Source organism: Cupressus sempervirens, chromosome 3 (assembly GCF_028749045.1).
Source record: "Cupressus sempervirens isolate cs-2001-9-10 chromosome 3, ASM2874904v1, whole genome shotgun sequence".
Taxonomy (NCBI): Eukaryota; Viridiplantae; Streptophyta; class Pinopsida; order Cupressales; family Cupressaceae; genus Cupressus; species Cupressus sempervirens.
The window spans coordinates 461674131-461690074 of record NC_143120.1 but is presented as its reverse complement, the minus strand read 5'-3'; the positions used below and the strand labels follow the sequence as shown (position 1 = coordinate 461690074).

The 15944-nt window shown below is 35.7% G+C and overlaps 1 protein-coding gene across 2 annotated transcripts in view; it reads right to left on the bottom strand.

The window, feature by feature from the left end:
* LOC149567099 (Amino acid kinase family protein) overlaps positions 1 to 15944 on the bottom strand; it is a 250699-nt gene that overhangs the window by 60627 nt on the left and 174128 nt on the right. For both annotated transcript variants that reach the window (XM_089820312.1, XM_089820313.1), the window contains exon 6: positions 11659 to 11715. In XM_089820312.1, the coding sequence (XP_089676438.1) occupies positions 11659 to 11715 (57 nt within the window). The remainder of the gene's footprint in view (positions 1 to 11658; positions 11716 to 15944) is intronic.

Below are 15944 nucleotides of genomic sequence, written 5' to 3'. Positions count from 1 at the left end.
TTACTATACTTCTTTCTCAATATCTGGATGTCTGGATGATATTCTGTCCTTTGCTGTTCCTCCTTTGTAGGCATGAGAGTACACATGGCTCCCCATTCAATATCGTTATGCCTCACCAATCTTTCCAATCATCTGAGAGAAATAGTTCGGATGTCACTATTCCTGATAGCTCTCAACACATGCTGTTTCCCATCTACTTCAAACTTGATCTCCATATCCTTGAGTCGAAAAGTGACCTCATCCAATAAACGTAACCATGTCATACCCAAAATGATATCCAAGTCACCCATATTGACCACAAGGTAATCTGCTTTGAACTCATAATTATTCAGGCGTAAGGGCATGTCTCTAACCATCCTGTTACACTTAAGAGTGTAACCATCAGCAACCTGTACTCGGAGACCCTCAAACTCCTCTGTCTTAATACCACGGCGTTCAACCAGTCGTGCATCAATGAAATTGTGCGTAGCACCTGTATCAACCAATGTGATCACCTTCTGTCCTACTAGAACACCACGTAACCTAAAGGATCCCTCCTGCTGAATGCTAGACAAATTACCTTGCTGTAAATGCAACTCAGGTTCCTCTTTTTGCTCTAAATTCCCTGTTTCTCCCTCAGGCTCTGAATCACTGTGATCATCCTCATTTGCTGTACTGTCGGAATCTAATCCTTCGTAATATGCCCACATAACTCTATTGGCCTTTCCTTTAGCTCTCAAAGGACAATCATGATCCCTATCATATGGAACTTTGCAATAGAAGCATAGTTTCTTTCTGCGCAAGTCGTTTAATGCTTCTGCATCCAAGGGTGTAGTGGATTTTCCTTTGGTATCAATGCTCTTCCCTTTATTTTTATCAAACTTCTTATTGTCTCTGAAAGAAGTAGTGCTCCTGGAAGTGAACCTACTAGAAGGTGCCGTAAGCTCCATACTTCGTGCTTTTCTCATAGCCTTCTGAAGTGTTGGTGGGTCAAATGCCTTAATCCAACCCTTGAGGGGTTCAGACAATCCTTTTGTAAACAAGATAACCAATCGTCTCTCAGACACATCCTGTACCATCACTGACAACCTTTGAAATTCACTAATATAAACCTCCAAACTGCTCGACTGTCTCAATTGTGCTAGGTCACGAAAATAGATCTCTAGATCCTTCCTATCAAAACGCTCAACCAATCTATCCACAAAGTCCTGGTAAGATGTCACCTGGTTGTGCTGCAACGTAACCATCCCTTGTGACCACCAATCATGAGCTACTCCCTCCAAATGCAAGGTGGCATATCTGATGGCATCTATCTCTAACATAGGCCTCAATGCCAAGAATGTATCCAACTTATGAACCCAAGCCTGTGCTGTCATCTGTCCACTACCATCGAAAGATGGTAAAGTGAGTTTACTAGCAGCTCGCTGCAACTCATTTTCGTGATTTCCTCTAGGCCTCCTGTTCTGACGGTTACTCCTCATATGCTCTCTCCTCTGATTCAGGTAGCGATCAAAGTTCAGTAGCTCACGAACATGTGGTGGTAATGCCTGCCATTCTGCAGTAGCGGCTCTGAGATCTTCCTGAAAATCCTCTGGCAAGTCATCTTCCTCTATCTCCTGGGCCTCCTCCCTAAGGAAAGTGGGACGAGTAGGCCTATTTTCTGTCCATGATCTGCACCTCAAAGCACCCTATGAGCCTACCACACTTCTATTGTCATGATCAGGCGTACCTCTACCATATTCTTGATTCTTGGGTGGAACAACTCTCTCCATTACAGTAGTCAATGCTTGTAATGACTGGGCTATTTCTTGCTGTCTGGTAGTCATGATTCTGTAGAACTCTCTAGTCTCATCGGCATCAATTCTAGGTGGACTCTGTGACTGCCTCTCACCCATAACTGTTGCTTTTCTTCATGTATAATACCTGGGATAAGGTTGCATAGGATGTTTTTACCCAACAGGATGGCAAGAACACCTGCTCTGATACCACTGAAATGACCCACACTAAATGGGTTACCAAAAAATTCAATACTGGATTGGGACAATTCGTCAAATACTTATCATGTAACCTTCAGTTTATATTATCTCCAGCAATATGCACCAAGCAATATAGATGTAACAAAATAGATAATATTACCAGCAATATTCAAGAAAGAATCTTATTGCAATCAAACCCTTACAATATTCAATAACAATTCAATAATTGAATAATAGAGCCTGGTTTGAATGTAGATAGCTAGAATAATATCAAAAACCTGAATTTGTTGTCTCCAAGAGTCGTCATGAAATTGTTAGATCTGTTCAAAGTCTGCTCTGACCCAATCAGGAAAGAATGTTGATGCCGTCAATTTTTATAACCCACAATCACTCCAATTTTTGGTGATGATACTGGTCGGTTCTGAATTGGAATGAGCTCTGTAGTCGTTCCAGCTGATCGAATTGCAATTTTCTTTCCACCCAAATCTGGTCAAAAATCGTTGTCACCACTATACTCATTCCCACGGATTATTCATGTTTGCGATTTCCAAACTCTGAATGGTGATGGTTGCTGATGATCCAGATTGTGTTTGAAACCTCTCCCTGACCACCTGTCAACACTGTTGTTTGTGCGTTTTTTATGTAATTCCTAACCATCAACGGAGCCTGATCGCGTTCCTCTGAACTAGTGCGATTTGCACTTCTCTCTTGATGATCCGACCCGACTCCGCCTGGAATGACAAATAAGATACGCTGTGACCTGTGATTTATTTATTATTCCATACTCCACAATATTGGTCTTATACGGAAACGCTGCTGTAAGGACGAATGGAAAGATGGGTCTTATCGATCTGTTCACACTTTGTCCTCTTTATATATTTTCAAATCTCTCACCGAAAATGCCCAATCCTGGTGTGGACTGAGCCGTCTGGTTCAGGTAAGACCAAGTAACAATTCGCATACAAATTCGCCCAGGTGAATATGCTTCCAGTTTCCTTCAAGCTTCCCCAGTTTGGCAATAGTTAATCCATTCCTCTAATATCAATAAACCACAAAATTTGGCCTTAGGCCACAGATCTCTACCCAGGTGAAGTGACTGAATTATCACCTCCGGTTTGCAATAATTCGGATGATATTCCACACCCTCAAAATTGCTTACCCATGGAAGTTTTTCGTTCCCAAGGATAATTTGAGAATTTGCAGACCAAATGACTACAAATTGCTCCAACTAAAAATAGAAGTCGAATCCACAAAACCGCTTGGCTCCAATGGGTGCCCCCTACCCTCTATTTATTTACTTTTTGAGAAGTCACTGGAAGCTTCTAGAACATCTTGTTATAACAACTTATTATAATGCACTTTATTATTAATTAACTTTATAAAATTAAACAAATAACTTTATAAAGTTAAAAGTGCAATCTCAATTCGACAGTAGAACAAGTAGGCCCCACTTACCGGTTTATAACTCTCCAAGAGCAAGAATGTAATCATCCGGTAACAGAATGACTCTCTCTCCAAAATCATTTGCCTACGAGAGTCAATGATAGGCAAATCTACGGTAGAAGTTATATCGCTAGAAAGGGGACATGACATAACACTAAAGAAGCCTTATCAAGTCAACCTTGGAAGGAAGCTATGATTGAAGAATACAATTCAATATTAAAAAATGATGTATGGGACATTGTACTTAGACCTAAAAACAAATCAGTAGTTTCTTCCAAATGGTGTACAAAATCAAGCATACACCTGACAACAAGATTGAGAAATACAAAGCTAGATACATAGCACAAGGTTTCTCACAGAAGGTATCGATTATGAGGAAACTTTTGCTCCAGTTGCCAAGTATACATCGGTTAGAACCATCTTGACCATTGTAGCATCTAAAAGATGGAAAGTCCATCAAACGGATGTTAAGACAACTTTTCAAAATGGTGAAATTAAAGAAGTGTACATTGAAAAATTTGAAGGGTTTATTACTCACAACAAGACTACTCATGTATGCAAGTTAAAGAAAGCACTATATGGGCTCAAACAAGCTCCAAGAGCATGGTATGAAAGAATAGATAGTTATCTTACAAAGCTAGGGTATTCTAAAAATGAAGCTGACCCTAATTTATATTTCAAAATAGATGGAAATGACATGATTATTATAGTGTTATATGTTGATGACTTATTAATTACAGGTGAAGAACATTTAATAAGCAAATGCAAACAAAAATTGACAAATAAATTTGACATGAAAGACTTAGATCTTCTTCACTACTTCCTAGGACTGGAAGTTTGGCAAAAGGGAAAAATAACATCTTTCTATACCAAGGAAAATATACTATTGATATTCTAACTATGTTTGGAATGATGGATTGCAGACTAGCTTCTAATTCTATGGAACTTAATCTACATAAACTAAAGGAAGACATGGATAAATTTGAGCCTACTGATCCTACTCTCTACAGAAAAATCGTTGGCTCATTGATGTATTTAGTGAATACTCATCCTGACATTGAGTCAGTTTATGTACTTTGAAGAAGATTCATTTGATGGCAACTAAATATATCCTAAGATATCTAAGAGGAACTATTTGCATGGGAATCAGATATGATCAAGTTGAGATAAATCTTCATGGTTTTCCAGATTCAGGTTCGGCAAGTAGTTCTACTAAGCATAAGACTACTTCAGAATGTTGCTTCAATCTTGGGTTTGGGATGATTTCTTGGTTCAACAAGAAACAATCCTCAGTTGCACTAAGCTCTATAGAAGCAAAACACATAGCCACCTCCCTTGGAGCTAGAGAAGATGTATGGTTACAAAAGATTTTATTTGATTTGTTCAGAGAAACCTTGAAGCCTACGATCATTCATTGTGATAACCAGAGTTGTATTAAACTATCAACTAATCTAGTGTTTCACAATCGGTCAAAACATATTGAAATTCCCTATCACTACATTAGAGATATGGTAGACTGAGATATCATTAAACTTGAGTACATCACTACCAATGAACAGACAGCTAATATTTTTACCAAGCCTCTTGCTAAAGTGAAGTTGGTATACTTCAGAGAAAAAAACTTGGTATGATTAAATTGTAATTTTGAATATTGAATTTAATTTCAATTCATATGTGTTTATGCTTCCATGATTGTTGCTTCAGATACCTAATGAAAGGTGACGATCTTTCATGGACATATTTATTCAGAAGATAATCTTTGTAAGTTGATGATCTTACAAATGATAGGCCTATTATTATGACTTTTGGTTCAAGTATTCTGGAAGTCATGAATAACAAATATAGTATGATTACTCTAGATATTGTTTTGGACAATTAGAGATCATAATTTATGTTATGATAGTGTTCATAACATTGTGATTTATGTTACTTGTTGAGTCTCTATTTCTTAGAGTGGTAGTGTCAAATAATGTATTATCTGTAGATATTCTAATATCTGGATTCTTTATTACTTCTTCCTTGCTAAAGAGGGAGTGTTGAAAGTTTAGCTTCAGTCGAGTAATACTAAGCATCTAAATATGTTATGCTCTATCATATATATGTGTGTGTGTGTGTGTGTGTGTGTGATAATATGCATACGTATATATGTACAGATATGTATATGTATATCTTAGACAGATGTGATTTAGATCAGGCATATATATATTACTATTGTTACCGATTCACATCAGATTCTATCATTCTTGATATTACAACTGCCACCAATACACATTGGATTACTTTTAAATTTATCTGTCATCACCGATCAGGGATCAAGCTTCATTTGTATTACCATCAATAAACATTGAGATCATTATTGAACATGTTATTGGTTATTATTAACCTTTGAATGGTTATGGTTAATAAACATTTGTTTATGACCACATAGAGTCATGCCCCTGCGGGGACATAACTCTTCACACTTGTATATATAGTTACTCTGATCGGTGGACAAGGCAATATGAAAGACATAACATACTTCAAGTCCCAGAATTAATAAAGCAACATTGTAGATTACAAACTACATTCCTGTCAGCATTCGGCAATCCACTCATAGCATATCAAAAGCTATCTGAAGGTATCTACCTATTGCATTCAACTAAGCCAAAGTAAGTAAAGTCTGATATAAATCTGTTACTATTTCTATCAAAGATCCTATAAATTAGCAACTTTAAGTGAAAAATTTAATGATAAAGTAACTTAAAAACATAACATAGTGAATTTAAGTTATATTTTTCAAAAAGTGAATGTCAAATTTAAAAAATAACATGATATTTTTAATTTGTGTTGTTGCATCAAAATGGTCCACTTTTGAAGCACTAAAATGAACATATCTTTCGACTGACAACTCCGATTGAGCTCTAAGTTAGACCAAATCAAAGGGGAAACAGAAAGCTATGACTTGACCAAAACCAAGGACTAAAAACCAACAAACACAAACTCAAAAGAAAAGAAAAGGATGATGAAGGCCTCAAAAATCAAGCAAAGGCTTGACAGAAAGCAAGACAAGAAAGACTTGATAAAAGCCTTCAATAAAACAATTTGATAGACAAATTGGAGTTGACTGATTGATCAACATTAAGCAATTGAATATCAAATTTAACTTAGAGAGATGCAAAACTAGCTTGAAAAAGTTTTGTACTGTTACTTGCATTTTGTGGTGACAAAATGCAGGACAACAAGCATCACTCAACTCCTCTAACTCATAACAGCTCATTAGAACCATCTATTGATTATTATAAATAGTACGTCTCTGAAAACAGATCCAAAACTCACCATTAGCCACTATAGAGCCTAATAACTCCACAGCAGGGTCCTCTAAACACCAGTATCAGCCTACAGGGACCCAATGATAGACTGAATCTATCAAATCTGCCACAACTCAAAAATGGGGATATTACATCCTTCAAGGCTAAATGGTAACATCTTTGGATGTTTTAGAAGGCATGTCTCTTCATGCTTAAACATATTGGTTTGTTAACTCGGATTGCAAATCCTCTAATAATCAGCTACTTAGTCTCCTTAATATTGATTTCAACACTCTTAAACTAATTTTAATAACTCTTAATCACTAGTCTAGGGAATTGTGTACTTTCATTCATATGAATCTGATCTCATTATCGATTTATCATTCTATATTGGAATCAAACCTTTCTAATAAATAATTATTCTATATTTATAATTCTAATACCTTTCTTACTATTTTAGGATAATTGCTAATATCAATTATCTATAATTAAATTGTACAGTGACCATACATATAATGTCCCCAATTTTGTTGGCATCAAAGTTTCAAGGATTAACCTATTATTGTGATCCTTTTAGGCTAATTATTGTGGATAGAGGGTCTTTAGTGGCAGTGGCTTGGCTTGGGAGGGTCTTATCTTCTTCACATTTCAGTAAGCTACAAGTTGGTCTTCGTTTGGCTCAGATTGGACTTTGTTTAGGCTTAGTTTTCTATAATTACTATTTGTGGTAAGTTGGTGTTGATCAAGATGGGCCCTTTCTATTTTTGGAAAGTACATTTGATCACATGAGAAATAATAAGTATGACTCCTATTTCAAATGGCATATTTAAATGATGAGTATTTTGAGAGTTATTATATTTTTAGTGGCCAAATTATTATTAAATAATTAAATGGCTATTATAAAGTTATAATTTAACTTTATAATTTCACTTAAGTTGAGAGTTGAGTTATCATTGAGAAGTGTCATTTATTAATTAGTTAAGCCAAGTCAAGTGAGAGAATCTAAAGGAAGCTTCTAATTAATGTTGTGTAGTGAAGCTTCTTGAGTAAAGTTACATTTTGGCAACAAAAAGGAATTTGGAGGTTATAAAATACAAGCCCATTTGTTGAGAAAAGCATGCTTGGATATTTATTTGCTTTTGTTGCCTTTGTGGCTTTTCTGAGGTTCTGATTTTTAATGCCCTTGCTGAGGTAAAAAGGTTTTAAGCTAAGAAGTGTATTGGATCACTGCTGAGATATACTGATTTAATTATACTTGGAATTTGAGTTGAATCTTCATTTCTGTACTACTATTCCTTTGAAGAATATCATTGGTGCTGTGAGTTTGTGTAATTTTGCTATCACTTCTCTACTGTTTATTCTGTGCATGAGAAGTGGATTTATGCCAAGAAAATTATTTTTATCTTCCATTTCTGTATTACTGTGCTTGGAAGAAATAAATGAGCTCTGACAGTTTTTCTGAAATTGCATTTGTAAATCATGTTGAGGTTTGGGAAATCAAATCTGGACTGCCATCCACTCCTTCACAGTATTTTTGCATTGATTGTGATCGTGCTTGGCATAAGAAAGTTGTGTGACTTTTTCCTAAGGATTGGCAGCTCATAATTAACAGTTGCAACTTATTAGTCCAGGCCAGCCATTTATTAAATGAGACCTGCGTCTACACCTGGAGGTGCTGATATCTTTTCCAAGGCCCAACGTGCATGATACAAGGCTTGCTAATTGCCTTTTGGGACTTATGTCCAAATTCTGGGCTGCATTTATTTTTTGGGCAACGTGAGCAATCATAGAGGGCTGCAGTTGCAAGGAAAAGGTCTATTTGTGACCTGAGATTTGTCTATATCAGAACTGCATGTTGGTCAGTCAGCGTGCATACTTGCTGCTAGCTGTGTGAGGGAAATTAAGAGCCTTAGATCGAACAATTCATAGCTGGGTGATCAAGCAACATACATATCGGCAATATTGGGCCTGCTGAAGATTGCAATCAGCTTTGCCTATGGAGAAATGCCTGCTGCAATTCGATTGGTAGCTTGGCTATACAGGTTCCAACTTGCTTGTGATTTCATGTAGAAGTTTCCAGAATTATAAAGTAAAGATTGCAATTGTATTCAATTTCAGAATTGGTCTGCTAGTGATTCACTTAATATATAATGAGGTCATTTCTTATGTTGATTCCAAAATCTCTGAATTTTCATTTCAAACTTTGTGCATGGAATGGGACAGCTAGGAAAGAATTAACTTAATTTCTGTTGTAGACTAAACAAGATTTGGAAATAAGAAGACGTGAGTTATTTATTGTGTGTTAGACAAAATACCACTACTGATTTAGTAAAAGATATTGATGTTAAAGTTATAACCGGGTCAGGGTTATTACAATATGGTCATTTCAATTGTATGACCATTAATATCACATGATTACACCTTTTTAAATATCATCAATAATTGCTTGTTAAATAGTCCACTTCCTGTAGCTATCTTTTGGCACAGGAATGACATTGATATGTCATCAATGTCCTTATAGTCACTGCCTTTTTTTCTTTAGAACATATTAGGTTTCATGCATGATCCGTTCCTCTGTTCTGATTATCCTATGGCAACTGTGAGCAGGTTTTTATGTCATATGTAATCCATAGTTATCAGTATTTTATAAAACTCCTTAGCTAATCGACTGCATTAATCATATCAACTCATGACTAATTGATATAGTTTTGGCTCTATCAATCAGAATATGGCATTCCCAACTTGAGTGATATACTCATACTTTTCTTTCCCTCTATATTAATAAGTGTAAAATCCTTATTGATGGAAGGTACTTATGGTCTATAAGTGGAAGTTGACTCATACCTTTAAATATTGTTGTCTTATATAAATTGTTGTTTTATAATCCTTTGACTTAAGTCTTTCAGTCGACCATCATCGATAATAAGTGTTGCTTTATGTACAGAAGGTCTATTTTGATCCACTATTGCAATTTTATCTCTCTTAGAGACTTCACAAAATTTATGTGAAAAGAATGAAGATATCACAAAAAGTGTTTCAAAAGGAGAACATGACACAAACATCTGCTTGTTGGGTTTTGGAATAAGTCAGTGTTGGTATGAAAATGAAAGGTCAGTTGGGAGGCATTTGAGGAGAATAAACTGATCACTACCATTTATAGGGAATCATTGCAATCTTGGCTGGATATGGGGGTTGGGAAGCTTCAAATGGCACAAACTTGTGAAAATCCTTAGGTGGCTTAAGTGACATTGTCCACTGGACAGATGGAATGCCCTGTGTGTAGCATTTGGGCAACAGCAGAAGTCATTTGCCTAGCGGTTGGCAAACAGCAACAATTTTATATGTTCATCATTCACGAGGAAGAATGCATTGATTTATTTCTGCACTTGGTCTTGTAAACTGTGCTTACAAACTCTATATTTCTTCCTCGTTATATAATGAAAATATGGCAATGGTTGATATAATGTCAAATGAATATAATGAGAAATGAGAAATTAGTTTATTAACTTCTTCAAAGCAGTAGCAAATTCAGCTGCCATAAGCTAAAATTAACTCATACTGTTCAACATTATGTTTGCTCCTTAAGCATTAAAAAATATGCAAAAAATTGGTGTGGGAAATTGTTATGGTTTTTACTTAATTATAACTCAACTAATAAAATTCACAAATATTTTCTTTGTTCAAATTATGCCTTAAAGTTTTACATTAAACACAAATTACACCTTCAACTTTTGTTTTTGCCTTGGATGCAGCACTGATTGTGAACAGCTAAGATGGCAGCAAAATTTTAAGATTGTGGACTAACAACTAAAGCACAAACACGTGCAGCTTCGTACCAATTAAAACAAAGTCCAATATACAGCTGCAAACATAGTTTATGATTAATGCCAATGAATGTTATTTGTTGGCCAAAACAAAGGGTCAGCGATAAGCACCAAAACAAAAACTGATTTAATAAATTGGCATCACATGATTCCAAGAACTGAATTGTTGAACTGCATTCAGAGTTGCAATTTAAATAGACTGCCTATCAACTTAAGGCTTAGCTTAAAACAATAACTTTATCTTCAAGGAACTATAAAGTACCACAGAACATCTAGAAAGGTTCTGTAGCATATGCATAACATCTTCTATCTCTCATTACACATAAATACTTAAAGACATTAACTAGCCTTTGACATTGAGTGACAATCTCAACAAAATGAATCTGACTTCAATTCTGCCATATTATGTGTAAATGAGACATATTTATAGCTTACTAGAGGTAGCTTCTAAGCTCCACATAATAATAAAATAATGACTTGAAAGCAATTCCATCTCCATCCATTTGAAAATAATATAAAGTTGAATTTCATCACTTCCTTTCCTCTTTCTCTTCTCATCTTGGGCCCTGATATGAAGGGTGGGCCCAAAATTTTCTCCTTCAAATTACTTTATTTGATCTTCATCATTGACCTGGACACTTCATTTATATTCTGAGGAGCTTTTCTAAACACCTACCGCTTTCTTTTCATCCAGCAGAACTTTTGAAGTCCTCTAAATAAAAATGGAACATTTTTGGTTAATTGCCAAAATAATGATTTTCCCATTAGAAAAGAGGTTTTCCCATTGGAGTTGGGCACTTGAATTCCTTCATGGTAGAAATTTGATGTTGGTGAGCTAAAGAAAAACTCCACTTCTTGGCACAAATTGTGGATATCACCCTTTTTCATCTTGTGGGCTTTTGACATTGGAAAGCTTGGGAAAGCTACACTTCTGAGTATTAGTGGGAAAAGACAGTATAGGAAGAAATCTCTTATTTCTTTGTCTATGTAGATAAATCAAAGTCATCCCATAAGATCATCATTTTCCTGTTAAAAACTTTTAAGTGTAACATTAAATAGCATTTTTGTAAACAAAATAATACTTCAATTTTTTTGTACCAAGATGCAAATGAAATGAAACATAGTTCAAGCAATAGTTTTTCAACTTACAGGAATGAAGCCTGAATCAATAGTTCGAACAACTTCAGATATATTAGCATTTTCAACCTGCATGTGAACTTTACACATCAAATCAAAGCTGTCTTCTGCGAATTACATTTTTAGATTCAAGTCTTGTGAAAAAAAAAATTGAGACTTAAATGAGAACATTTAGTCCATTTTATATAAGTTCCACTAACATTTAGAATGAATAGCAATCCAAGTTCACCAAAACACTTGGGGGCTTTGCAATACCTTGCAGAAAAACTTGGCTATAACTAAGGAGATTTCCAAACATTTAAAAATACGTAAGTAGTGTAAAAGAAAATTAAAAATGGGCATATTACTGAACTTAGGGGAAACATTATTCATAACCTTCACATCTTATGATGTCTGAGATAACCATGGCCTTCTATTGTGATGGACATCTTATGATGTCTAAAATAGATCATAGTTGATTATATCTTGGATAGTGGATTAAGATCCTTAAACAGACCATGAATGTTTCTATAGTGTGCATTATTGAGGATACATTATCTGTAGACATTTTTTTTGAGTACTTGATGAATATCATGTGTCTTAATATTTTGAGGCCATTACTCTTGATATCATGAGATGATATCTAAATGGTGGTTATCTTCTAATCAAAGATATCTAATATTACATTGAGGTAATCACTATTCATATGCTTATCGTTCTAAACTAAGAGGGAGTGTTGCTGTTATAGTTCAGTCAGATAAAATATTATTGAAATTATATAACAAATATGATATATAAATATACCTTCTCATTATATATAGTATATACATATATAAATAATATTATTTATTGCATAGTAATAATAATACAATCATTGTCAACTAATTAAAAGACTGACTATCTAGTCATTGTTTTAAAGACATGACTAAAATTAATTTTGAAAAGGAGTGATGTGGAAGTCACATACCCTATGGAACATGACTCCATGGTGGAGTCACTCCCATTGGGGACGCGACTACCCATCACCCATTATATGGTGGGTGCCCCATTCTGCAAACAACACAATACATAACACATACTACATCCAACCTTCTCAGTGTTGTTTGCAGAAATCACCAGCACTCATATTATAAATTCATATTTCAGTTGCTATGTTCGATCAGTATTAAGATTGCAAAGTTACCTGATTTAAATAAACTAAAGTGCATGGATATATTCATTAAGAATATAAATTATATTCTCATAAGATGAATCTGACACATGTCTAAGATTTAACAGAGGGTGTATACATTGGCCAACAAATATCATCATCAATCAAGTGAAATACCTTAGAGGCTCGCCATGAATCACCATCCATGAACGGTGTCCTATTCTACTTTCCAGCCTGACAAGCTCCACAAACACCATGAGGCTGATTCTAGATTCCCCACTAGTTGTTCCTCTGCATACTGATGAGGAGTCCCCGCTAGTTGTTGAGGACAAGGGGAAGTCAGGGGAAAAGTTTGACGATACATCCAGAGAGGACCTGAGGAGGAGGCAACTTTTCTATTAGTGAAAGGGCCTTTCTCCAAAGGTCATACTTGTGCTCTGAGGCCGAAGAGGGCAGTGAATCGTGGTATGTGGGTTTATACTGATGTTGTTGACAATGAGCAATCATAGCAGTAGGAGGATGATGATGGGGATGGTTACGGTGGTAGTAGGGTGTATATTGTGATGAGTATTTGCAGTCTTCTATTTGACTCAAACGTTCAAGATTTGCATTGTGTACAAAGTTGGCTTGTGCTTAAGTCCGATTGTTGGCAAGGTGGTTGGATGGACTCGGTGAAGGAGAGCATGATGGATATTCTATAGAGTTGTCTTTTGGTGATGTCCTGACTTCTACATCATCAATGCAAGCATTGGGTATTATGTTGCAGGTTATATTGTTGCTCTTGATGATGTTGTTAGCATATAGTTGGTACAGTGATGACAGGGATATCACTTTCTTTTTATGGGATCCTAGTGGAGGTTTCAATGTGTTGCCAGATTGCTTGAGGAAAAGCAATCTTGGGGAGGGAAGATTATAATGTCCCCATTTTTGGCAAGATTCTACAATTGATTGAGTCAATTCATAATAGCGACCCTCGTGAGCTGACTAGTTGATTTGGGGGTCTGAGTTGTGGACTTACTAATTATTAGTAAGTCAAGTTCAGGCAGTTGCCATATTTGGCAATAAAGTGGGTGAATTGACAGTTGGTCGTCACCTACAATAGATTAGGCTATTTATTGCAAGGGCTTGTATTTATTAATTAATTATTAAAGTTAACAATATTATATGGCACTTTAATATATTTGAATGTTATAAAGTGATGTGTTGAGGAAGATTCTTAAGTGGAGTTACATTTAGTAAACTTGTGCCATTAGCGGATTATAAATATGAGTGTATTTGACGAGAAAATCATCCAATTATCTGATTATCTATTTGCTTTTGTGTTCTTGTGAGCATTTCTGAAGTTATTGATTTATGCAACATTGCTCAAGTATAAGGGTTTGTAGCTGATTTTGCTTTCCACAACTGAGGTATTGTGGTTGAGTCTAAGAACTGTTTTGTTGTATTATCTTCCATGTTTGTATGCCATGTTGCTTTGGAAGAAGAATTAGATGTTGAGGATTTGTGTGTAAGCTAGGAATTCTGGAAGAATTACTGATTATTGATTAGAATTGTTGTCAAAATATAATCTACTGAATGATACTTCTCCAATTGTTTTTTTTTTGAGAAGTCAATTTTCTCTGAAGGAATTGTCCATATTTGGGAATATAATCAAGTTGCTGAAGCTATTTTGTTATCTACGCCCAAGCTTGGGATGCGGTTGGGTGATTTTAGAGATTGCCAATCATCTCCAAGGCGACCACCCCTATTCAACCCGCATCCATCTACTCTAAGGCTGCAAACATTATAGAGACAGCAGTGTTGTGATTGTGGGCCTACGATTTGTTGTTGATGGAATTTCATTGGGGTTTGGAGATTTTAGTTGCTGCAAATAATCAATATTACCTTCATTCTTTCATGGGAAATCATTATGGATATTTGGGCTGTCGTCTACCTTTTTTGTGGCAACGATTGGTTTTCAGTTGCATCTACAGACATTCAAACAGGGTCTACAATCTTCTTTTTAGGGATGGCATTCATCTTGAGGGCTAGGTGTTTGCATAAAGAGGACCTGCAATCATAATTACTACCCAGGGTTTTGCAATAGATGCCTGCGATTTAATTCTTCAAGGTTAGTGATCGATTTGGTACCGTGATGTCTTTCTGAGCCTACATTTCATTATTTGGGGTTTGTGGTTGTCCAAGGTGGCCAACATTTGCAAGGAGCATGTAGATTCTTTGATTTAGGCATAGGTTTGGTATTAAGGTGATTTGGTTATCATTTAAGGAGCTGCAATCAGTCAAGCAGCTGGAAACTGAACCTGCATTTCATTATTTGGGGTTTGTGGTTGTCCAAGGTGGCCAACGTTTGCAAGGAGCATGTAGATTCTTTGATTTAGGCATAGGTGTAGTATTAAGGTGATTTGGTTTATCAATTAAGGAGCTGCAATCAATCAAGCAGCTGGAAAAGTCAAGACAATTTGTCATTGTGCACAAAATTCTCAAGTTCATTGTGGTTTTATTTTCTAAAACTGTTGGTCACTGTGATTTTGAATAAGCAAAAGCATTGCTAGCTCACATTTTTAATATCTACAACTTGGATGAAATGTTAAATTAATGTTATACTTAGTTTGCATTCATGTATATGTTTTAAAAACTTAGATGAAATTGATACATTTTGAAATCAAAAATTTTAGCATTAAAAATTCCCAAAAGTTGGTTCATATCTTTTAATACTATCAACTAGAGCCAACTGGGTTTAAGCATTGGGATTGGTGCTTGCATGCAAAATGTTTGACAAAATGTCAACCAATTAAATAATCAAGAAAATTGATATTTGATAGAGCTATAACTAGTAAGGGTTATTATAGTGGTATCAAAGCGGTTTCCTGCCAGCTTGCAGGAATTGAACTCAGTTTGATTAGAGCATTATTTTGAGATTTGGTTCTCAACGTTATGCATGGTGACAAGAGGTTTGGTATACATTATACCTATAGAGGCCACACTTCTCCACTTAAGGATGGCGATTGTGAGATTCAATTTGGTACAATGGGTGATAGTGGTGTTGATAGTCTGGGTGGTTCTGATCATACAGGCTACAAGGATGCTAGCACAAGTTCCGAAATAGATAGAGAGGTTCAGGCTACATTCCGAGACTTGGTTGCAGGATGGCACCATGTGGCAGGTGTGT